The sequence below is a fragment of the Calidris pugnax genome, unplaced genomic scaffold (assembly GCF_001431845.1).
Source record: "Calidris pugnax isolate Ruff unplaced genomic scaffold, ASM143184v1 scaffold247, whole genome shotgun sequence".
Taxonomy (NCBI): domain Eukaryota; kingdom Metazoa; phylum Chordata; class Aves; order Charadriiformes; family Scolopacidae; genus Calidris; species Calidris pugnax.
The window spans coordinates 2,035,182-2,059,996 of record NW_015090980.1 but is presented as its reverse complement, the minus strand read 5'-3'; the positions used below and the strand labels follow the sequence as shown (position 1 = coordinate 2,059,996).

The window sequence follows — 24,815 nt, the reverse complement described above, 5'->3', positions numbered from 1 at the left end:
GGGGGTGTAGCGATAGGATAGGAGGTAACGGTTTTAAATTGAAAGAGGGGAGATTTAGATTAGATATTAGGAAGAAATTCTTCACTATGAGGATGGTGAGGCACTGGAACAGGTTGCCCAGAGAAGCTGTGGATGCCCCATCCCTGGAGGGGTTCAAGACCAGGCTGGATGGGGCTTTGGGCAACCTGGTCTGGTGGGAGGTATCCCTGCCCAGGGCAGGGGGTTGCAACTGGATGATCTTTAAGGTCCCTTCCAACCCAAACCATTCTACAATACGATTCTATGGGGAGTCTCCAGCCCCAGACACGGGCGCTGGCTTGCAAGTCAGCAAGCACTTCAACAGGCAGCAGCCCAAGCACTGGAGAAGCCTTTCCACCCACTCCCGGGAGCAGAAACGGGATAAAAATCAAAGATGGAAAAGAGTGCAATCCTGCAGGATCAAGCACGAGCATCTATGTTAATGCCTCGGCTTATAATTACAATCACTTACATTAATAACTGCACCTCCGAGCTAATCCCTCCGACACTTCCCATTATTGGAAAGGAGCTGGTTTGCAGCCTTACGTGAAAAACGAGACTATGGAAGCATCGGGCTTTGTAAGAAATCCTGTATCAGCACCAAGGAAGCTGCAGCACGGCTTTCAGCCTGCCCAACAGAGCAGCTGCTGCTCGGCACAAATTATAGCCAAAAAAAAAAAAAGAAGAGAGGCGTAGGAAAACGAAGCTGTTCCAGTTTAAATGGCAGGGGCAGGGAGGATGTTCTGCACTGAAGAGGTTCACTGAAAGTTGGGAAACGAATGGGGAGTGGAAAATGCAGAGATTTATCTTTCCCTCTTCTGCTCGGTGAATAAAACGCAGGCAGAGGAAGCCAGGGACCACAAGATTGAGGAGCCAGGATGCCACGGTGGCAGGCGTGCAAAGGCTTTTAAGCAGATGGATCCCCTGCGGGGTGTCAAAACGCCTGCAAAGGTTTGGTACCCAACCCCTCCGCACACGGGGATGCAGGTGCTTGGGACCCATCCCAAGATTTCCTTTGGGAGAACAGAGAATAAGTATAAATAAAGAATAAAAATAAAACAGTTTCTAGCATCTGGGGTTTTGCCAGCCTGTCCCTGCCCTGGGGTGCCACATGGGCACCCGGCTTCTGCGAGGATCTCACACCTCCAGAAATCAAACTGTCCCTGTGAAACATTTCCCTCTCAAGTTAAGTGGCAAATGTCAACCATAAAGGCATTTAATCATGTGTTTCCAGTCATTTCCTGACCACTGTGTCTGAAAAATCATTCAAAAGGTGGCTGAAAGGTGGCCATGGCCACACTAATAGGTCACGCTAATCAGCCTGGATAATACAGGAATGAAATGCCACTCAAAGTCTCCATTCAGAGACCTGCATGGGCTCAGAGCCTTGGTGTGCTTCAAAGAAAGAGCCTGCTTTCATTTTCCATTTCGCTTTTGCATTTATTTTTGCTGCAGGCTGGTACCATCCACCTTCCCCATCTCACCAGCCCAGCAACCAGCCCCGGAGGAGGAAGCAGCCAGCCACTTGGTACAAACTCCTGGTACATTCAGTTTTTGGGCTTTCAGCACGCTGTGAGATTTGATTTTTTTTAAATAAGAGGCTGAAGTGCCCTGACTCACGCTACTTGCTCCTTGCTGCTGCCCACATTGCCTGGCGAGAGGACCACTGTTTGCAGGGGGCATCACACCAGAGCTCTGCGGAGTCCTGGGCTCTGTGGCCGTGCAGGACCCCAATTATCCCGACAATATTAATTATACAGGGCTTCCTTTTCAACCGGGAGACAGGTCTTGTTTCACATGAGACCAGAGTTTACGCTGCAGCACCGGGAGACTCAAGGAGGGGGATGATGGTGAGGGCTCAGCTCTCCATCCCTCATCTCCTGGCAGTACCACCACCCAGAGGGGATCAGGCTGCCCCCCTTTAGCAAAGCCCTACAGCCATTTAACCGTGTCCTGGCTTCAGCAGGGACAGAGTAAATTTTCTTTCTAGAGAAAGAAAATTTCAAAGGAAAGCTTCAGATTTGGCACCAAAGGGATGTCAGTAATGCATATTGTTCTAGTGGTTTCCAGATGATAGAAAATTTCAAAGGAAAGCTTCAGATTCGGCACCAAAGGGATGTCAGTAATGCATATTGTTCTAGTGGTTTCCAGGTGATGTTTATATTTTCCAAGGACTTTTTTTCCAGCTTTCCACAGAAGCTGAGAAGGAGCACGGACAGAACAATGGAGTGGCCAGTGGAATATTCCATACCATAGACATCATGCTCAGTATAGAAATGGGCGTTGGCCGGGGGCTGGAACCCACAGTCACTGGTGAGGAAGGTACCAATTCACCGAGTGGTGAGAGTGACTTGTGTCATTATTAATTATTGTTATTTTTCTTTTTCTGTTATTGTTCTATCAAATTGTCTTTATCTCAGTTCTTCTTCCCTTTCCCTTTCCTTTCCCCTCCTTTTCTCCCTCTTCTCCCTGCCCTTCTGGAGGAACGGGGAGAACCATGGCACTGGCTGGGGTTAAACCGCGACAAAACGGAGAAAGAAAACGAGCACCCAGCTGGCTGCCTCCCCGGCCTTCCCTCGTAACCACGCTAATAATGCCCTTTCTTTTGCAGAGATTCTCTTCCCTTGCCCAGCGGCGTTTTCTCCAACACTCAATGTACTTCTCAAGAAATGGGATTTTATAGTCCTCACCTCTCATGGCTCGCCCCAACACACGTGTAGGCAGGAAAATAGGGCAGCCCAGCGCACAGCGAGGGCTGAATGCTGAACTACGTGGTGTGCAAAACACTCCAGTGGTAGTGACAGATACCATAAAACTGTCTTTCAGGTCCTCTCAGCCCTTGGAGAAGGCCACAACCTTCTCTGACACGCACATGGCTGATGAAGGTTTGGGCTTGCTTCAGCAGCATGGTCTTGACATTCCTCCAGCCCCAGGAGGGCTTGTCCTGCCCTTGGGCTTTACCAACAATGTTTTTGACGTGGGATGGAGGGATTCAACACAAGAGCCTGGCCTGAGCTAGCTATGCTCACCCCCAACACATGCACATCCAGCTGGCAATCCCATCATCAGCCTCACAGCAGCTTCTTCCCCAGTGTGCCCACACACTTCATAGAACCACAGAATCATCTAGGTTGGAAGGGACATTCAAGATCATCTAGTCCAACCATCAACCCAACTCTGACAAAAAAAAACATCACTAAACCATGTCCCCCAGCACTATGTCAACCTGTCTTTTGAACACCTCCAGGGATGGTGCCTCATTCATTGTTGGCGGCACCTCTCCTCCCTCTAACTTTGTTCCATGGACCTTTACAGGTGCTAATGCCTGTGAGCAAAACATCACTAGGAGAAACGATGGTGGTTCAGCACCAACAAAGTCAGTCCAAGATGCTGCCATCACAGATGGAAAACCGAGCATCTCCACTGCAGCCCGGCCCTAAAGCTGCCTCCCCCTCAACCCACTCAGAAATCCACTGTTACAAAGCCAATTAAACGCTCGATTAAGTGTCCCAACATGTTCCCAAATAAAGTTCTAACATGGCATGTTATTTAAAAAAAATTAAAGAAAGAAGAAAGCTCCAGGTTGTATAATGGCCTGCAAGCATCAGGATAATCTGTGCCAGCTCCCAGGGGGTGGAAACGGGAGCTGAACAGCCAAATCCTCTTGCCATCTCCAACAAAAAGAGCTGTTTCTCTCTCTGCCCACCACATCCTCAGACCAAGACTCTAATTTACACGGTCCCACCAGCCTCACTGTCTGCTGCTGGTACCTGCCTGGGGACCACGTGCCTCCACCATGTGTCTCCAGGGTGCTGCTCAGAGCACCCTGCTCCAAAGGTAGCCTCCATCCTCACCCCTTCACAGACTTCTTGTCTTTGTAAGAGCAGTGTCTGCCACAGGCAGATGCTCTCCATCTTCACCAGCAGCCCACCCAACCTGCTGAGCAGCAAGGGTCAGGACTACTGCATCCTACTGGCCCCCCGAGGAGTCATCCCACCAAGCTGAGCATCACAGACGTGATCCAAGCAACACTGGCCCTAAAGCAGTAGTAGTCCATAATCCTGTGTAATGTGTTCAGAGGCCACTGAGCATCCCCAGCCCAGCCTGCTCTAATCCCATCGCCGCCGCCTTTCCCAGGGAGAGATGGAGATAACCTGCTGACACTGGGTACCAGTCCCTGCACTGGGTGCTGCCTCCTGAGCTTCTTTAGCCACTCATCCTTCAATACAAGATGTGGCAGGAGCAAGAATGAAGGTCTGGGCTGTCCCCATCCCGCTGACAGCCCACACACCTCCCTTGTAACACCACACTCCTCCTTCCCTGCTTTTCTCCAGCATCTCCTGTTCTTCACTGCATCTGGCACACCTTTAGGAGGATGCCACGGCAACCTCAGCCATGTGCCTGAACAAGGTGTCTGCTGAGGTCTGCATCAGCTCCCTGTGTGTGGGGCTCATCTGACGAGTTACGAGGACATCAGCAGAGAGGCATGGAGCTCTTCAAGGCACGGGGCTCCAGGGCTGCCCCACCAGCACAGCTGCCAGGTCTGACTTGAAAAGTGAAATCAGAAAACCCTGTGCTAGAACCAGGTACACCTGAATTTTGTGAATGGACTAAGGTTTGGTTTTTTTTTTTTTTTTTCCTCTCTAGCACTTATTTATAAAAACCTTTCTGAGGCAGCTTTAGCTTGTCCTGCTTCCACGCTTGGTCTATTTTTGCCGCCTTCACCCTTTCATGTGTACAACAGTTACTCTTTTCAAAGCTTCTCAAGGTCAAGAAAGTCCCTAACAAGGCACGTTAGGGCAGTTATTGATCTTCTCTCAGTCTTTCTCAGAGCGGCTCCAAACTGTGAAACCTCAGTCGGAAGATGGAAAGTTACTCAGACCCTTCCCAGGCTGGTGAATGTTAATATTCATGGCACCCAGCTCCTGAGAATATCAAATCCTCTTGCAGCGATAGTCCTGTACGTGTTTCCACGTCCCTGCCACAAGGTCACCGTCCCCTCCATCTACTCGAGGATGGCTTGGGCGGGTTTCTGAAGGATGAGTCTCTGTCACAAAAGTTTCATGGACAGAACACCATCACCCCTTAGAAGCAGATTTGCAACACCCACCAAAATACGTGTCAGCTGGACAAAGGACTCAAAGCTTAGCAGGGGCCAGAGCGGGCGTGAAGACTTATCCGTGTCCTATTGGCAAAAAGCGTTTTCCTAAACTATTCCTTGGCAACTTTCTAGGAAACCCCATGATCAATACCGCACAGGTGAAGTTCCACCATCAATTAAAGCAGAACCAAACCCATGCTGCTGTCTAATGGGGCAATACCAGTCTCCCTCCGCGTTCTCAGTGGGTGATGGTTTGCCACAAACAGCAGCGAGCGATGCTGCTCCAACTCACGGCATGATGTGGGGTCTCACAGGTTTGCCTGGAGCATCCTCTTGGAGAATATCTGCCTGTGGGTCCTCTTCACCCCATCTGGTTGTTGGGAACAGGATGGCACTTGGGGGCTGTGGGACCGTGTGGGCAGCCACCCACCCCACAGCGAGATGGTGGCTCCAAGAGCTGCCTGCACCCTTACGGGCTGTTCAGAAGAACATCTATAGTGAAGACTCAGGTATCACATCTGTCCTGGCACCCACCAGACCTCCAGCACCACGGGTTGACCCACAACAGTAATACTGATGCCCCAAAAGCCAAAGACTTCCTCATTTTAAGCCTGAATCTTTACACCACCTGCTCTGTGGTGAGCACTCTTGACATACCTGCTGGCCTTCCCGACAAGACAGCTCAGGAGAACACCTTGGCACTGCTGGCCCAAGCAGCTTGCTAGCCCAGAAGTACAGCAATACAGCAAGGCAGCAGCTCCAAGTCCTAGGGCACAGCAAATATGCTCTGGAAAACCAACCTGGCATCGGGGAAGCATCCCTCACACTTCAAATACATCTTCATTTAGAAGCAAGGAAGACAGAAATCCCTTCCCTCGCCCAGCTGCTGTCACCCCTCTGAATGTATAGCTTGGTTTTATGAACCATTGAAAACAATCTGCAGTGGCTTCCTCTAAAGCATTAATCAGTAGGGTCCACATGCAGCTGACATTTGCCCGTTAATAATATAATTGCATCTAAAGGAGGAAAGGAATCTGGAGGTCTGGCTTTTTTTTTCTGATTAAAGAAAGAAACAGTGGTTCTTAAGATAATTTTCTAAGTGGCCAGAAGCCCAGAGCAGGCTCAGCAAGGTGAAGCCCAGCATCTGGAGCAGACCTAAAACCTCTGAAGATACAACCAGCAGAAGACCAGAGTCTACAGCAGATGCAGAGGTAACATCTAATGGGATTCTGCAGAAAAACCAGCAGTGGGGTCCAGAGGGGCTGGGACTGCCACAGGAAGGTAGATTGCATGGGTGGGACACCCATGGGTGCTGCGCATCACCCATCTGATGGGACTCTACTCTTAACTCAGACCAGTCTGCCGGCTCACACATCACCACTACCCCACCTCAGCCCCCCCGTGCTTGAGAAGGAGTCGGCGGGGAGCCCGGCATGGCCCAGCCCAGCAGCAGGAGCTGGCTTAATTACAGCGGGTTAAGCAGCACAGAAAACTCCTGAGTCACAGCGAGCTGTTAATTACCAATCCGTAACGGGATTTGAGGGCTCACGCCGGAGAAGCCGCCTTCGTCTCGCACTGTCATACGCGGCTCTCTCGGTTTGACTTCAGTTTATGCGACTGACCTGAATACTTATACCCCTGGGGCCGGGGTATTTTTATTTAAAAAAAAAATAAATCATGATTTCTACAGAAAAAATTAGGAGAAAGCCAGCGATCGCTGCACTCTATGGCTTGCATCTCTGGCTACCTATTTCTCCCGCAGGAAACTCCGGGGTCCGAGCCCCTGCCCACCCTCCAGGGTGGTGCCTCACTCCTCCTCCTGTCCCCGGAGAGGGGACCCAGCCATCCCAGCGTCCATCCGAGCCCCAGGGACCCTGCCAAGCTGTCACGGCAGGACATCCCATTTCAGGGAAAACAGCCTCAAAGGGGTGACTGGCAACAGCTGCTCCCTGCTACCCCAGGGGCTGCAGAGCCTGCCCGGCGGTACCCTTCGGCCCCCTCAGCCCGGTGGGAATAGCAGGACCCGGATTCCTGTGGAAAAAATGATGCCTGCAAACTTTAAGCGCCTGTCCCTGCTTGTCACCCACCTGCCCCATCACCAAACGCGGGCAGGTGGCTCTTTGGGAAGGGTTTGGTACGTGGAGCATCACAGGGAGGATGTGATGGGCTCTCCAGGGCACTGCATCCCCAACACGGGCACTGCCTGCATTCCAGAGGGCAGGAGGCAAGTTTTTCTTAGGGCATTCTTATTATATCCCACTTTTCTCCCTGGAAAGAGGCAACGGGGCTGCCCGGGAGCCGTGCACGGTCCCAGACGCCAGACCGGGGCTGGGATTTCTGCGCCGGGACATCGCTGAGCTGGAGACACTCTCTTAACCTGGCTAATCCTCTTTGGCTGGGAGCTGCCGGCTAATTGCATTCCCAGCCAGAGCAGGGACCCTCGGGAAGGGGGCTGGGGGGCACGGCACACCAGGGGGACAACACAGGGGCATGACACATCGGTGGGACAACACAGGGGCATGGCACACCGGGGGGACAACACGGGGGCATGACACATCGGTGGGACAACACAGGGGCATGGCACACCGGGGGGACAACATGGTCTCATGACCACCAGTTCCCACCTGCAGTGAGGGTAGGGGAGGCAGGAGCACAGTGCTCCTTCCCTCTCGCTTTTCCCCCTTTCTATGAGATTTATTTCTATGAGATTTCTATGAAGGCTCGTCCACCTCCTCGGCGTCACCATCTCCCACCCGAGCGACGCAGCATCACATCCCAACAGCGGGGGGGGAGGCTCTTCTGCTCAGGGACCAATTTGGTCCAGCAGGAGGTCTCGGATGGAAAAGAGAGAAGCCCAGGGCTTTCCGGAAAGTATTCCATGGGGTGATTCACAAGCTCTTTGCCAAAAAAAAAAAAAAGAAAAATCCACCTGAAGAGGCTCGTTTGTACCTGGCTGCAGGTAGAGGGGGAGCAGGGGAAGGGGAACGTGTCCCACGAAGGGCTCAGGCAGATGCTGGTCCTGCATCTTGTCGATTTGTGATACTGCATCCAGGATAATATAAATTCTGTGTTTATAATATATTATATATGCTTATAATAAGGAACCTAACCACACTGAGTGGTGAAAGCAGACAAGGGAGATAGAGCACGTCCGTGGCAATTCCAGAGTTATAAAAAGGGTGCTTTTTGGTAAAACATGAGGAAAGCAAGAAAACAAATGCAATTTTAGGATCTGGCTGTGGTGTGGTGAGTGCCACAAATGAGTAGGAAGCCCCTCCTGAGGGTAAGGAACCGGCTGGAGGTCGGGGCCTGGCACCCAGGGAGCAGCAGCGGCGTTCTGCCACGAAACTTGTCACCGTGTCAGGCTGGTTAATTAGGCAAAGGGACATCCTGTCACGCTTATTTAAGTAACACAACATGCATAGTTCATTCCTTCCTTAATGCAAAAACCCCTGGAGTCAAGCGGGGTCAGGCAGGGTTAGCAGGAGAGCACCGTGCAGCACAGGGCAATCAGGCTCCGGCCAGCTCTGCCCAGATCACTTGCTCCCTGAGACTATGTCCTGGTTTCAGTTGGGATAGAGTTACCTCTTTTTTTTTTTTTTTTTTTTCCTAGTGGTTGCTGTGTTTCAGATGTGGTATGAAAGGAATGGCAACAATGCCACTAAAACATACTCTTTTAGTTGTTGACAGGTGACATTCATATTTTTCAAGGACTTTTTTCAGCTTCCCAGAGGAGCTGATAAGGAGCACAGACGGAATGATGGAATAGAATCATAGGATGGTTCAAGTTGGAAGGGACCTTAAAGATCATCCAGTTCCAACCCTCCTGCCCTGGGCAGGGACACATCCCACCAGACCAGGTTGCTCAAAGCCCCATCCAGCCTGGCCTTGAACCCCTCCAGGGATGGGGCAGCCACAGCTTCTCTGGGCAACCTGGGCCAGGGTCTCCCCACCTTTACAGGAAAGAATTTCTTCTTAATATCTAATCCAAATCTCCCCTCTTTCAGTTTAAAACCCTTACCCCTTGTCCTGTCACTCCACTCTCTGATGAAGAGTCCTCTCCATCTCTCCTGTAGCCCCTTCAGGTACTGGAAGGGGCTCTAAGGTCTCCTTGGAGCCTTCTCTTCTCCAGGCTGAACAACCTCAACTCTCTCAGCCTGTCCTTACAGGAGAGGTGCTCCAGCCCTCTGAGCATCTTCACGGCCCTTCACTGGACTCGTTCCAACAGGCCCATGTCCTGCCTGAGCTGAGGACTCCAAAGCTGGCCAATGGAATATTCCGTACAGTAGACATCATGCTCGGTATATGAATGGGGTCAGCCAGGGGCAGAAGGTACTCACAATGGCTGCTTGGGACAGTGACAATTCACAAGGGGGTGAGAGTGACTTGTGCATTCTTTTACCATTATTATTATTATTATTATTGGTATGTGCTCCAGCCCTCTGAGCATCTTCACGGCCCTTCACTGGACTCGTTCCAACAGGCCCATGTCCTGCCTGAGCTGAGGACTCCAAAGCTGGCCAATGGAATATTCCGTACAGTAGACATCATGCTCGGTATATGAATGGGGTCAGCCAGGGGCAGAAGGTACTCACAATGGCTGCTTGGGACAGTGACAATTCACAAGGGGGTGAGAGTGACTTGTGCATTCTTTTACCATTATTATTATTATTATTATTGGTATTTTTCCTTTTTCTGTTACTGTTCTATTAAATTGTCTTTTTATCTCAACCCACTTTCCTTTCTCTTCCTCTTCTTCCTCTTCTCCCTGCCCTTCCAGGAGAATGGGGAGAACTGCACCAGCAGCTGTGTGGTCCTACCTGTTGTCTGGGGTTAAACCACAACAAGGTGTGATTTCTTAAATCCCCAGTGAAATGGCCCAGCACTTGGTCTTCCTGCAGTGGAAACCTCTTTCCTGCCTGCATGTCACCAGGCTGAGGCTGTAGGGAATTTGGGAGAGCCCCAAAGCGCCAGATCTGACTTGGTGGGAACTGATGGTGCTGTTCCCAGGAGCCGGCTCCTGGAGGAGGTGTGATGAGGTGGGAGGAAGCTCCATGCACCTGTACTTCTGTTAATTCACATAAACAACTTATTTAAAGCTGGGTAACATGTATCATGGCAAGCAAGCAAGAGAAGCGGAGGTCAGGGACACTTTTAGGCTTTCTCTCTGCTGGTCACCTACCGTCTCCAGAGCTGTGGGCCACCACAGCCCACGCACTTCTCCTGGGATGTGCTATCAAAATGCCATGCTTGTACCTGAACTCCTCAGGTGTCCTAGGCTCCCAGTTCTCAGCATCATCTTCTGACCATGCCCAGAAGCTCCCCAAGACCCAGGGCCAAAAGAAAGCCAGCCCTGCTGGTGGATCTCATGGGAGCTCTGGGCTTGGAAGCACTACCTGGCTGCTCGCAGGTAGGATGCTCTTGGAGCTGCCTTCACCTGGACCAGACTGCACGAGCCCTGAGCCCACAGCAGTGCAAAGACAATGAGGGAAGCTCAAGTCACCCTTTTCCTTAGGTGGCTTCACACCTACGCAACTCAGCTGGTGACTCCACAGAAAAAAAAAAAAAAAGCACTTTTAGCATTTTCTTCTCTTTTGCTAGGTTTGAGTGAGCTGAACAAAACCCTGGGGAGGAGGCAGCTCCTTGGATACCTCCCCAGGAGGCTGCAGAGGGTGGGAGGGGACAACAAGGACCTGGAGCCTCCAACTCCATCTTTAGACCAGGAGTGGGATGAGAATGAAAATACCTTGGGTAAAAAATAATGCATCTTTCCAGGGAAATCAGAAGTTTTAGGGGGCTAGGGATATGGGCAAAAGCCTTCCCTGCTTTCTGTATGTCACTCTCTATTTTCTTCTCCCCATTTCATAACAGCGATCGCCAGACAGCAGCACCTCCCACACTCTCCCCATGCTGAGAGTGGCCCAGAGGTTTGACCAGTTGCCCCTCCTGATGTTGACCGTGTGTCCAGGTAGTTGGTACCTGTCACATCCTGTTGGTCACCCATCCACATGGCAGAAAGACCATCCACGTGGCAGAAACACACACAGATTTCCAAGTAGGAGGTCCGCTTCCAGTGGCTTACAACAGCCTAACATTTCCATCAGCAGGCGAGGACATATCATGGGGTCTCTCTAAGCATACTCCCTCCAACATCCACCTCAGTCACTTGCGGGGACTATTCCTCAACAGCCATGATGAATTTGGAAGTCAGCACACGCTAAAGCACTGGAGATAGTGGGTGTTAGGATGCTTTTCACTCTTAGCATTATGTGTGATGCCACCAAGGAGCCCGGGTCCCCAGCGAAGCAGCGTTGCCAGTGTCCCCTCTGGTTCCCACCTCGTGCCTGGAGTCATCCAGCCCCCCAACAAGCAAGAATTCATTCAGTTTGGGTGATGCTTCCACCGAGCTGCACCCACCCACGCCAATACATGGAGAGCAGTTCTCCCTCAGTGCAAGTTCATTACAGCCTCTCCAGCAGCGGAGATGACCTAATTAGTGAAGTGAACTACCTGTCCTGTAGGAGGATGCAAACATTATTTAGGAATTTTTTTCCCTCCCAAGATGGTTACATGGTTTTGCTATGAAACCATGATCACATGCAACCCACCTCCAACACCATGACAAAGCCACGACGATACAACACTATTTGCAGAAAATGCATTCTTCTATCGCTGTTTTGCTGCAAAACTCCATCCTTTCCCCCAAAACAAGGCCACCATGGCCTCTCCCTCCTGTTACTGACACCATTTGAAGCCAGGGTGAAGACTTTGCCCAGGCTCCAGTGGTACATACAGAGGGTGCTGCCCATCTTGCCCACAGCCCATGCTCCTCTGCGCGTACCAGAACCCAGGCTCAAATCTCCTCCTTAGCTTCCACGCAACTTCCAAGGGCAACTTAGAGTCAAGGTTCTAATTCATAAAGCAATTAATGGATCAAGCCTCACTACTTGAGGTGTACTACCCTCACTACAAAGGGTGAGTTGTGGAATTCGTGTGAATCTTGGGGCTCAGGACAAGCTCGTGTGAGCTGCGAGGAAAAAGAGGATGAGACCACAGAGCAATCTTCTCAGAAGACCAAGCAAACCTAAAATCCGACTGCATTAACACGTCTTGAAATGTTTTCCTTTCCTCAGAAAGTTTTTGTTATGAACATTCACAGCTTGAGTGTTGCATTTCTTCCTCAACTCTTAATAAAACACAAATCCCATAAACCAGCCCAGGTATTCCCAGCTGGATAATGGTTCTACGTAAAGGGAAACAAAGTCCAAGACATGACAAAGCCCAGGTGGGACCTCACTGTGGGTCTTCGCTCCACGTGAAGGCACGTGGATATGGCAGTGATGAGCAGCAGCGAGAAACCTTATGACAGACACAGCCGCAAGCACGAGTTTGTCAAGGGTGTCTGAAAGAGTTTAGTCAAAAGCTGAGAGTGCCAAGACAGACTCCAGCCTTCAAAATCTGAAAATTTAATCCCAGGTGACAGCCAGTGACCCTGGAGACAAGCGCTGGGGAGAGGTGACCTCCCCTCAGCCACCTTTCTCTGGTACCTGCAGAGAGCACCACATTATCAGGTACAACCCAACCCCAAACTAATTCTCTAATTAATTAATCAGCAGGCGGCTGCCAAGGGGAGTACGTTAAAGCCATTTCACCAACTCATGAGTTTTCTGAAGCTAGGAAGCACATCGTTGCCCAAGGGCACACCAGTACAGGGCTTCAGGTCTACCCAAGGGATGACGTTTGGACACCTTCTCACCCAAGCCCTCAGGGTAGGAAGGAAGAAGCGGTAAGAGGAATGAGAAGAGCTTTTCCACTGAAAATAGCATTACGGACATGGAGGTGGCCAACTGATGGGCACGGACACGTAACTAGGCACTGGTTTACTCCTCCACGAGCAGGCTGCAGGCCACGCCAGGAGAGCAGCTCTCCTCCGCCGTGAACGTGACCGTGAACAGCAGCAGCTTTGGGAAGGGGAGAAAATTACTGGGTGTAATTGAAACTGCAAGGAGGAGTTAGGGACATAAAATGTAATTATCCGCCGTGGAACAAAGCCAAGATTAACAATCCTACTTCTGGTCATTTAAAGTCCCCATTAACTTTTCCATGTGCTGATGATATCGATTTTGTGTCTTACTGGCTGCAAGATGCAGCATTTCTAGAAGAAAGCCCTGGGGCTCCTCTTGTAAGGGTCTCAAATCACCTGTAGACGAGGGAGTGAGGGTCTAGACTTTAACTGAAGGCCTTCTCCAAAGGTCTGGAAGATCTCCCTTACTAGCTAGCAAGGGGGGAGGAAGAGGTAGGAGGATGCTCCAGTTAAGCCCCAGTTGCACTAACCACTCTCCTCTGCAGGTCTTAGTGGCCAGAATTGCCTAAAGTACCTTTTTGGTGCTTGGGAAGATGATCTGGGTGGGCATCGCAACAGTTCAGACACCTTAGACTACACTTGGTGAGACTGGGTGGACCTCAGACCACCTCAACCTCCTCCTCCTCTCCTTGCACTCCACCCCAGCAGGCTGCACGACACTCAGCCAATTCACATCCAAATGGCGCCGTGGACATCTCCACATCCATCCTCTGCTCAGCCCGGGACCTAACAGCCCCACCCCCCTGCCCTGAACCCAGGCACATCTGGAGAGGGCAGCAAACTCCAATGAGCCATCGTGTGCCCTCAGCTGATTTGAAATCTTGCTGAGGTCTTGGCACTTTCCCCACCCATACCATTCTCCTTGCACCCTCACCATCTGAGGAAACAGAACATCCTTCACCAGCCTCATCCCAAGCCTGGTCCATCCACAGCACCAGAAGGAAGATGCTTGTTGGTTACTTGGGCACATGCATGACCTGTTTCTGTTTCCTCACCCCTGGACACCTTTGGGGAGCAGTGAAAACTGTGGGGGGTGCCCCAAACAATGACCACCTCTTTCTCTCCTCCCTACATGAAACCAGCGGGAACTCAGTGTACACATAGGAAATCCATGTCTTTGTCAAGAGGTGGAGGACCATTGCCTCCAGCCCTGGGGCTTCCCCTGGAAGAACTATGGCTCCAGAAGCTCCTTAAAGGGTTTTGTAAACCTTTCGAGGAAAACACACCATCTTTTTTCCATTTTAAGGAAGGAGAGAGCCCCGACCCTCGGCTTGGAAGGTGCCTGCCCACCCCCTCGAGCCCCCTTACCTCCACCAGGTGAGGTGTGGGGTTGAAGCCGCACATGTTGCAGACCTGCTGCCGGCAGGTTGTGCAGGAGTTGTAGTTGGGGGGCTCGCTGGAGCCCACGTTGATCTCCGCCTTGCAGAGGGGGCACAAAACCCTCGCTTTCGGCACTTCCTTTGGCTTGATGCCCTGCTCCGGCTTGCCCGGTTTGGTGGCCGGGGTGGCACCAGCTCGGCCCTGCGCCCCCGGGGCTTTGGGACCAGCCTCTTTGCTGGCATCGCTGAAGACAATTTTTGGAGGCACTTTGCCAGGAGACGGCTGGCTCGGAGGGGGGGCCTCTGGCTGGACGTTCATGAGGGTGCTCGCCTGGGTCAGGAGGGAGGCCCCAAAGCCGAAGAGCTTCCCTGTGAGCCCCTCCTGGGCTTGTTCTTGTGCTCCAGCCCCGGGGGCTGGGGCGGCAGGTTTCGCCCCCACATCTCCCGCCGTCTTTCTCTGCTCGGAGGAGGAAGGCTTGGCTGGCTGATGCTGCGGGGAGGACCTGGCCACCTCCTGAGGTTTCGGCTGGCCGGGGCCGTGCGGTTCCCTCTGCGGCGTGGTGGCGGGGTGAGGTTTGGATGGCTCGGGCGGCAGGGTGCGGGCGGCCGGCGGGGACTTATCCGCGGCCGGGGGCGGTGGGTGCTTGGCCGGGGAGTGCGATGGGGACGGCGAAGGAGAGTGCAGCTGCTGCTGGCTCTTGGAGCGAGGAGCGGTGGTCATGTCCATCCCCAGAGCCCGCTGCATCTGGCAGTTCAAGCACAACCATTCCTTCACCTGCGAGAGGAGAAGAGGACACGGGCAGTGAGGGGTGAGCAGGCTACGACCGCACACAAGGTACCCCCAGCGTGCCCTTAGGCTCCCCTAAACAACCCCCATGTAGCTACAGGAATGAGCCACCAGCTCCCAGAAAGAACATTCTGGTACCACGTTCTTCACCAAAGCATCTCCCAGTCACGGCGAACAGGCCCCCATCTGTCACAGGTACCCACGACACAACACGCCGGTGCAAAAGCAAGCTTTAATTAGCCTTGGGTTGCTTCCAAGGCTTCTGCTGCAAAGCTCCTGCTAGCCACGAGGCTCTGCCTGCAGGCAGCAGCCTTCCTGCTTCCCCCAGGGGAGAGAGGAGCCTTTCTGAGGCCCCCCTGGCTCCACCACCTCCCTAAAGCCCATTTTTGGACACCCACTTGGCCACCAGAGCTGGCAGGAGGTCCAGCGCAGCTCGACAGAGGGATGTTCCATCACACACACATACAACTGCAACGCTCCCCAGCGCCGGCACACTGCCTGCTGCCACCAGGCACCTCCCGGGGGGAAGAGCCGTCGTGAAGTGCCCGATTGCTTCCCCGGGGCCAGCAGACATGTTTTTTCTGGAATCGTGATATCCCACCCAGAAATTTGGCACCGCAGCCCAGAAGGGGCAGCAGGGGGCCGGTTCTCCTCGCACGACGCATCTGCGCTGCTGGGCAGGCAAAGCACCCCCGGGGGGAGTAAATGGTTAATTCTCACTCGCGCCAGGACGAACTTTTGGATGCAAATGAAAAATACAATGCTCCCTGGCTAAGTGGTGATAAATGGAAGACTTCCCCCCTCCAGAGACGTTCCCCATGACACGCTAACATCTGAATTAAGTTAATTAAAGAGGCCGTATGAAAGCTGGGAGCTTTCCCATACGAGGAATCCCCAGGATGCTCAGCGGCTGTGCAAATATTAATATATAGCACCGTCAGCGGGACAACCAGGGTCTGCCTGCGAAAGATTTCTCCCAGACAAGCGACTCAAGTGGCAAAAAGGACCGGAGCATTCCCAAAATCTGGAGCAGCATCCAGGAGAGGTGGATGTGCAGCCCGGCATGGTAGCTCCCAGCCCCTGGGCTCTCCTGGGGCTGCACGTCCCAGGAGCCTGCACGCATCCCATGGGATGCAGATTTCCCTGCCTTTTATTTCCAAAGCCATCTCCTCATCCCACTGCTGTGGATCACCTCTAAGGCTCAGCTTACCCACCTCACTGCAGAGACACTGACCACCCCACTGCCTCTCCCAGCCCCACATCTCTGGGTCTGCGTGGCCTTTTGGTCCTGCGGTTGGAGGCGTGTGGGGTGTTGCACAACCGATTCATAACCTGGCCACAGGGGTTTTTTTCTCCCTCCACTCCAACCACAGATGAGTTTTTAACCTTCTCCTGCTCAGAGGAGGCAGCCAGGTGTTTCAGCAGGTCCTGCGATGGGAAGGGATGGTGGGTCCCCAAGAGGGGGAGGCAGATGCTCCCCCAACCTCTCTTTACAGGTCTCCTCCCAGGAGGACTCTCAAAAAGCCCAGCCTTTGAATAATAAAACTTTTTGAAACAGAAGCAACTCAGATCAATTAGGAAGGATGGACTAAAATTAAAGGGGGAGGGTGCCTGAACAAGCCTCCCCCTGCCCACTGTGCCCCTTCTGCCCCCTGCCCAGCCCCTGGTGGGCTCTCCGGCTCGCAGAGCTCCACATCGCTTCTCGGTCTCCCCCAGAGCTCTTCCCATCACCTCCCCAGCCTGGTTGCACCTCAGCTCTGTGCTCTTCTCAGCTCTCACCGTGCTCGCCGAGCCCCCACCAGCCTCTGCTCCAGTATTTTGCTCGGAGCTGAAAAGCAGCCGCAATTTTTCCCCAGCAATTTACGTCGCTGTTTTCTCCCAGCCCTTCCAAACGAGCGCCATTATATTTAGTGCCTGAGAACATTGCTTTAGTTTTTGTAATTTCTTATGGTCTTGCTGTCTCTCTCTCTCTCTCTCCTGAGATACAGAATTCCTTGCCCTATTTTTGCTTTCGCAGCCCCTGGAATTTCTTCCTGCTATTCTATTTCAGGAGAGCGTCTCCCAAAATCCTGTCAGCTCTGCCCGCCGTCCCCGTCGGCTCCGATTAAGGGGGAACCAATCCTTTCTATTCAGGGTCTCTCCCCCCGCAAAGCTCCCAGTATCTCAGAAAGGCAAATCTTCCCTCTCCACATAATCTCCTTACCCGCACTTCCAGACCCTCTGGTGGGGTGGGAATGGGGGGAAGAGGAGATCACCCCCAGACCCACATTGGGGCTGTTTGCCACTCGATTTTAAGGGACCATGACTGCAAGGTACGCGCAGCTCCGCACCCCTGCTTCTCTACAGTCTGCATTTATTGTAGCCTGGCACGAGATTGAACTTATTTTCCAGAATGGGAAAAATACTCTGCTGCTCTCCTGCATAAACTTCTAAACAACCAAACAAAATGTTGAGGGAATTCAATTGATTGCCCTCAACCATCTGCCAGCTTTAACGAGCAGCGAGCGCTGCTGGTGAATACCCAACAGCTCTCAGCTCTGGTTTGGCTGGTTCCCCCTCTCCCCACGCCACGCACGGTGCCCGCTTCGCCCCTGGCCAAGGGAACAACCGCTCCCCCGGGCACCGGGATGTTCCAGCCCCAGGTCTCACGATCACATAAACTGCATATGGCCCACGGACAAGCCCAAGATCTTCCTGAGCTCAGGGGCTGGGGAACAGCAGCATCATTGGAACTTTTGTGCTTTCCACAATAAACCTGGCTTATGCAACCAAAACAGAAAAAAAGCCAGAGGGCTTTCCGATGGGATAGGAACCGTCAAATTGCTCTGGGTGGCTTGGTAAGCAACTGCTGAGGAACATCTGTCCTGAGGAGCAGGAGAAAGCTGCAGGGAATACAGTGAGGGGGTGTGTTCCCAGAGCAAGCACTCGGAATGTAAATTTTGTTGGGATTATGACAAATTGCCTGATCGGCCTCTACTGATGCAACCACCGATGACACAACATGTGGATTACACAGATCAAAGACGACTTCAAGGATCCTGGAGGGAAGATAGTAAAGAGGAAGGACTAAGTCATCTTGCCAAAGGTTCTTCCCCAAAGAAAGAAAGAGGAAAATGGAAAAGCCTGGGCATAAATCTTTACTAATCCAACCTCTGAAAGTTTTGATTTGGTGGAGAACTGAGCAAATAAGACACAGAAATAGGAGAAACAGTGGACTATTCAGTTGGCTTACATTGCCATCCTCTAAACAATCCTCTTCTTGCCTGCCGACTCATCATGCAGGGAAAAGAGGCTCAGAAAACAGTAAAGAAATAGGAGGCAAGAATATGAAAAGAATAATTCACCGTACTACTTCTTCACCACTGTTAACACTCCGGGCAATGAGCAGAATGAAATGTCTGTCGGTGAGAAGGGGAAAACTCAACATTACTGAAAACTGTAGTTCCAGCTCACCTTATGGGAACGCTGAAATCACCGTTATACACTAAAATAAGGGGAGGTGAAGCTGTGCCCTCTTGAATAGCCTGAGACCAGGTGCTCAGAGCACGCCAACCTCCTGCACTGGAAAATAGAAAGAAAATGGGGCTGTAGATGGTAGCTCTGACACCAAGCTGACGCCTCAACGAAGAGAGAGCAAGGCCAGCTAAAAGTGAAGGCGGCTGCTGTGCAAAATGAAGGGCACAATTAGAAATATAAAATCATCAGCTATGAGAGCTCAGCACACCAACATCAACCGACTGAAACGAGAAGCCGTGAAGTGCTTAAACCGTACGAAAGCAAAGGAGCTTCAGGAAGACGTCTCCTGGGGAGCAGCAGGAAGAACTGACGGAGGGTTTTAGGGACAGAGGCCATCCTAGAAGGACAGGGGTCCATCACTGGGTGGAGACGGTAAAGCTGTTAATGAGACAGATATGGTGGACGTGCTGCAATTACTGTCATCGAACATTTTGGAAGAAGCAGGATAACACTCATTATGAGGATGAAGCGTTTCCAACTTATTAGCAATCAAGAAGAACACTCAACAACATCTACCAGCACCAGAAGACATTTAAATTTGGCAGATCCGAATAATTTTGCATCCAAGAGATCTAAGAGAGCTAAGAAAACTGCCGCGTGCTGATGTTCATTTTTAAGAGGAAATTTTAGAAGACCGGAAGAGTCTTCTGCTTTGAATATCCAAGAAGGCAAAGGTATGGCCTGGAGGGGACACCTAGCCAGACATCTGTCCAAGAGGGAAAGACAAGGCTTGGACTCACGCAGCAGAGAACTGAAAGGCAAGCAGATACGCCAGTCAACGTGGTTTTAGGGAAAATAGGTCACAGCGAGCAAACCCGATTTCATTCTCCGCACATTTGATATTAGTAATGCACAGAAGCAATACCCTTGATGTCCAAAAGGTGTTCTGACCTAGTAACGCGTGACATCCTGACAGAAAGAAAGCACTGTAAAATATGAATAGTGAATATGTTAAATGGATTTCAGCCCAGTTAGCTGGCTGACCCGGGAGACAAGAAGGATTCACCACCTCTCTACGGCTCACGCCACTCACCCACAGCAGATTTTGGTAAAATGATAAATATTGATGAAGATGGGTCTCTGCTGCCTGACAAACCCGCGCTCGCTCCGTGCGGGAAGCCTGGAGCTGGAGGTGGGAATGAGGAGGTGGCTCATCCTCCTCTTCCAGCACCCAGGGACTCCTTCCAGAGCCCTCAACAGTTCCACACCGACATTTTAAGGAGATTAGTAAAACACTGCGGAAGATATAGACCGGATCTGTAAGAGTGATTCTAGGGATGCAGAAAATGTCTGAAATGAGAGAATTAAAGAGGTTGATCTTTTTCGTTTATCAAAGAGAAGATTAAGAAGTGACTTGATTACGACATAGCAGCACATTCAGGGGAAACAATATCAGGTACTAAAAGGTTCTTAATTAGGCAGAAAAAGGCATAAAAAGAACTAATGACTGGAAATGGAAGCCAAATATATTAAGCATCACTTTTAACAGCAGATGTTTCTAACCATTAAAGCAAATTATACACATGCTGTTGGGCTCAGCAGAAGACTCGGGGAGGTAAAGCTTGCAGGCCTTCAGTCTATAGGGTATTTTGTACCCATACTGATCTTAAAAGCTTGGGAAGTTTGAAGCCCCTCATCTTCACTGACATTTGGTTTGTCTGCATCCAACATCTGACCTGCCCCAGCCCCCAGGACCACCAGCCCTACCCATCCCACTCCAGCCCCCTGCAGCATCCCAGACTGTTCCTCTAACCCCGCTCCCAAATCCCACTAGTCCCTAATGCTCTTCCCTAATTCCTAAGGCATCTGTGACTTGCAGCCCTCATGGGGTCACCGCTGCCAGATGTGCCCCCCCCCTCCATGCCGTCCTCCAGCTGCGAGCACCGACCGATTCCAAATCCCATTAGGAACGGAAACTTCCCAATCAGCATTTCCTTAAAATATATATATATAAATTGTAGAATTGTAGGCAGGAACACACAGAGCACGTCCTGGCTGTGCCCTGGGCAGATTTAAACCCCAATAATTATTATAGGTGGGCATGTGCCTGGTGGGCCAGATCCTGGCAGTGGTTTGCACAGGTACGCAGCGGGGGGCAAAAAGCATCCCCCTGTGCTGCAGCTCACCCATCGCTCCAGAAAAAATGCCAAGAAAAGATAAAAATGAGCTGAAACGATAGAGACAGCTTGAGCTTACACAGCTTCTAAAGTTATTCTGAGACCACCTATTTTAGGAAGCTGTGGAAACAGTCCGTCCCCTGGATTTGTTACCAGGAGATGCGAAGGAATGCTGGTGATGTGCGGGTTGTTTTGTTCTCCTGAGGTAAGACAATACAGCTCTGAAAGTATCCTAAGTATAGAGTTCAGCCTTTGCAGGAGAAGCCTTAAAATGAGCTGTAAGCAGAAAGAATTCTTAATTGAACAGCCGAGATCTCTCGAAGCCAAAATTTAGGATTATAATGAAGAATAATTCTGGCTTTGCTGAGGGTTGGTTATTTTGGACCGTTTGGAGGTCACTCAGGACACTATTCCACTACATAAAAGTAATAAAACCAAGAACAGGAGAGCGTTAGATGACGATATTTAAGACTTTGGAGCCTAGAGACTGAAAGGTTCCTCACCAGCTCTACCCATTTACAATTCATCTCACTGCAGCCTTGCTAGATACGACCCTGTACCAGAGGAGGCCACGGGGCACTGCAGGAGCACAGACCACCTGACTTGCTTTAAATGATTATTTTAGGCTGGGAAGAACAGCTCCCAAGCCATTTGAAGTCAAGCGTGGCCAATCCCATTCAAGGCAGACCACTTTGAGCAGGAAGAAGTTCAGCAGAAGATACAACCCATCCTCCTCCTCTGGCGTGAGACAGCAGGGTGCACATCTGGCTGAAAAATGAGAAGCCAAATTCATGGGAAATCAGAGAAGAGGAGCGTGGGTTTCCTCCGAGTTGCCTAAACCATGTGTATTAAATATTCTACAAAACTGGAAATCGTGAAAAAGAACACATTTGAGAAGAGCCAGGCAGCAAGCCTTCAGCAGGAGCTCCTCAACTCCGAGGAGCCAGCCCCAGAGGCACCTCTCACGAAGCCAGCCCCCAGCAGATGCACCCCAGGACCAGGGCCACGGTCCCTCCTCTGCCTCTCCAAGGCAGCAGTACAGCCAGAGCGTAAAAATAACCAAAAGCTGGAACTGGGTAACGAAGGTACTGTGTTAATCACGCTAATAGGGAGGCTCAGCGCCAAGATCGCTGACTGGATGAAGAAGGGTTTCATTAATGGGTCCTACTGGCTTATCCCGGAGGAGCCCTGCAAGAGCCTGGCCTCTCCCGAGAGCTGCCAGTGACCTGCCTGCGAGTGTCCTTACGTGCCTCCGATCCATCAGAGCTCTGCCTGCACATGAAGAACCCTCATCTCACCGAATCAGCCAGTCAGCAAAACGTCCCTTCCCCTCCGTGCCTCCCGGATCTGCTTTGGAGGAGCTCTCCGGGAGGAGGAAAGAGGGAGGGTGGGTAGGGGGGGAAGGGGGGGGGCACGTCTTGCATTTTACATCCTCACGCTGAAATCTGCCAAAAGCCACGTAACCCTGCAATTAAAGCCACATCCTGATCCAAGAGAAGAGGCAGTGCTAAAGGCAGCCCTCGGCTCTGGAAGAGAGGGAAGGGCGAGCTGCGGCAGGGAGCTGGGACACCGCCGGGAGGTGGGAACGGCTGTAGGAGAGCAGGGAAAGCTCAGCAAATGCTGGGAAGAGCTGCTGATGCGTGTGAAAAAGCTAAACGTGCTGCACGGAGAAGGCTTCCCACACCCTCTCAGAACGGCTGGTGGAGCTTACGGCCAAGAACATGCCTTGTTCTGAAGTTTGGGGGTTGTTTTTTAAAGCAGAGCTACTGCTGGTCTCTCCTCCGGCAACGGGGGGGCAGCTTGCCCCGAAGCTCATGAGCTGAGGGTAGGAAAAGCCACCCCTGGTGTTTGGATCAAGCCTGCGTGCAAGTGAAAGGAGGAGCCTGCAAAGCATCCTGTGGGAGGCTGAGATGTTGGTGCACCAGGCAGGGTCTGATCTGGGGGCGGGGGGAAGAGATAACATCGGGAGATGAAGCCTCCTGAGGCACCTCTGGAGGACCAGGGTGCGGGAGCCGTCGCGTGTCCCTGGCCAGGCTGCATGTCAAGACATCACCGAGATGCATGTGTGCATCCAGGTGGAGAGGAGGCGGATGCAAACACGCACAGGCAGCGTGGGCTGGAAGCTTCCTGGTCCAAACCTACAGCACAGTTTGAGGAGAATCCAGGGCTCCAGAGGGAATGTGCAATTAGGAGTGCATCGGCACTTAATTGACAGGGGAATTGGTCACCGAGGCACTTCTGAAAAAGGCCACCTTATGCTCATCTTTATCTTCAAACATGTCAATACAAATAAAAATCTAGTCCTTAGCACTCCTGCCCAGAAGGGGAAGCCACCGAAGCCATCGGTACTCATCCTGCCAGTGCTTGCCAGAAAATAATCAACTTGCTCGCTTGCTGGCGAGCGAGAGGAACCAACCCCCAAACTCATCTCCTTCACTGCAAACAACAGATGGGAGACCGCGTTTGTCCAGAGAACCGAGCTGGGGGATGAGACAACGCCATTTCATCCTATTAGTCACTTCTCAACCAGTTTCCTTTCCCTCCTGGTTAGCACTCCCCCAACTCACCGAAGGCTGGTAGAGCAACTCTTCTCCTCCTCTCCCCAAAGGGTGCCGGGGGGCACCGACCCACACGAGGCTCTGCAGACCCTCTGGGTTTTAAGGGTGACCTCCAGCTTCTTGTACAGGGGTCTTTTTTGGCCCGTCTTTACCCACCCCGCGCAGCCATCCATACCAGGACAAAGAGAACCTTCTGAGGACATCACGACACGCCGCCGAGCTCTGCAACTGACCTTGCTCTGCTGTCACCCCCAGGACGGCGCTCCCCCCGTGGCTGAGGCCCCCACCGAGCTGCTGGCTCCTCGGGAAGCACCACCATCCTCTTCTTCACCCGCTCGCCCTTGCTGGGGGGGAGGAACGGGTGGGCAGGAGGAAACCTTTCCAGCCTCCTGCTCCCCCCTCCACAGCGCGGGTCCCCCCCCTTTGCCAAAGCCAGGCGCTGCTTAGCTAAGCACGCCGGCAGTGCCACCGCCCCGGGCGAAGGGACAAGTCCTTCCAGTTCATTAGGGAAGGTTTCTTGTGCGATTTGCTGCCTCGCTAGCTCCTGTTTAGACAGCCCTTTGTCATCGTTGTCATCGTCATCCCCTCCCTGCCATCCGCGGGAGGTTCGGATGCCCCGACGTGCCCTGGGAGGATGCTGTCCCCTGGGCCTGCCAAAGAGCTCACCCCGGGGTTTAACCTCTTGAGAGCTTCGTGGACTCTAAGTGCAGCCCCAGGGACTTCCACGGGAGCCCGCTCCCTCAAGGGAAAAAGCCTAATGGCTTGTGCTCTGCCTTTTTTTGATGCTGCTGCTCCCCTAGCCCGCCGAAGGACGCAGTAACAGGAGCCTCCGGCCCTGCTCACTCCTTGTCTCCTGCAGAACTAAAATAGCAGCTGGGGAGGGAGCTCAAAACTTTCCATTCCTTGGTACCTCCTGCCCGAAGCGGAGAGAGACAGGAGGCCAAGGGGATTCTGCGGGTGCCCGGTCCGGCAGGGAAGCCATGCAGCAGCTGTAACGCTGCAAAGAGAGGAGGCTGCTTGATAAATAGACTTATAACAGGCTAATTTAAAAAGCAGCCCAGTTTCCTACAGGTAACACAGAATAAAATCATCATTCATTTACCACACGGCTCCATATTTACTCATTTATGGCTCCACATTTCTGCTATGAGCCCCCGTTGCAGCCTCACCCGTGAGTTTCTGGCTCCTTTGGGAATCCTGGACAATTAGAGCAATAGGAGATAACGGCTGTAGCTCAGGGAATAAACTAAACAGCCTTGAATATTTGAAGGTCCTTTTACAGCCCAAACTTTGCATTTCCTTGGCAGCATCAGCATCTGAACGCAGCGGAGCCGCAGCCAGGACGGAGAGGACCATGATCCTGCGACCCAGAGGAAAGTGTCTGGGACAGAGGTTTTTAAACAATAAAAGACAATCCTGGTGCTAACGTAAATAACCTGAAGTATTTTCAGAGACAGGGTCACAGACCAGGCGTTATGGCCTCATGTTTTCTCCTGACTGAAGGCACCAAGTTTGGTCTCCTTTATCCCGGTCCA

The 24,815-nt window shown here is 51.9% G+C and overlaps 1 protein-coding gene across 4 annotated transcripts in view; it reads right to left on the bottom strand.

The window, feature by feature from the left end:
• BSN (bassoon presynaptic cytomatrix protein) overlaps positions 1 to 24,815 on the bottom strand; it is an 89,900-nt gene that overhangs the window by 48,620 nt on the left and 16,465 nt on the right. For all 4 annotated transcript variants that reach the window (XM_014953513.1, XM_014953516.1, XM_014953514.1 and 1 more), the window contains exon 2: positions 14,292 to 15,077. In XM_014953513.1, the coding sequence (XP_014808999.1) occupies positions 14,292 to 15,077 (786 nt within the window). The remainder of the gene's footprint in view (positions 1 to 14,291; positions 15,078 to 24,815) is intronic.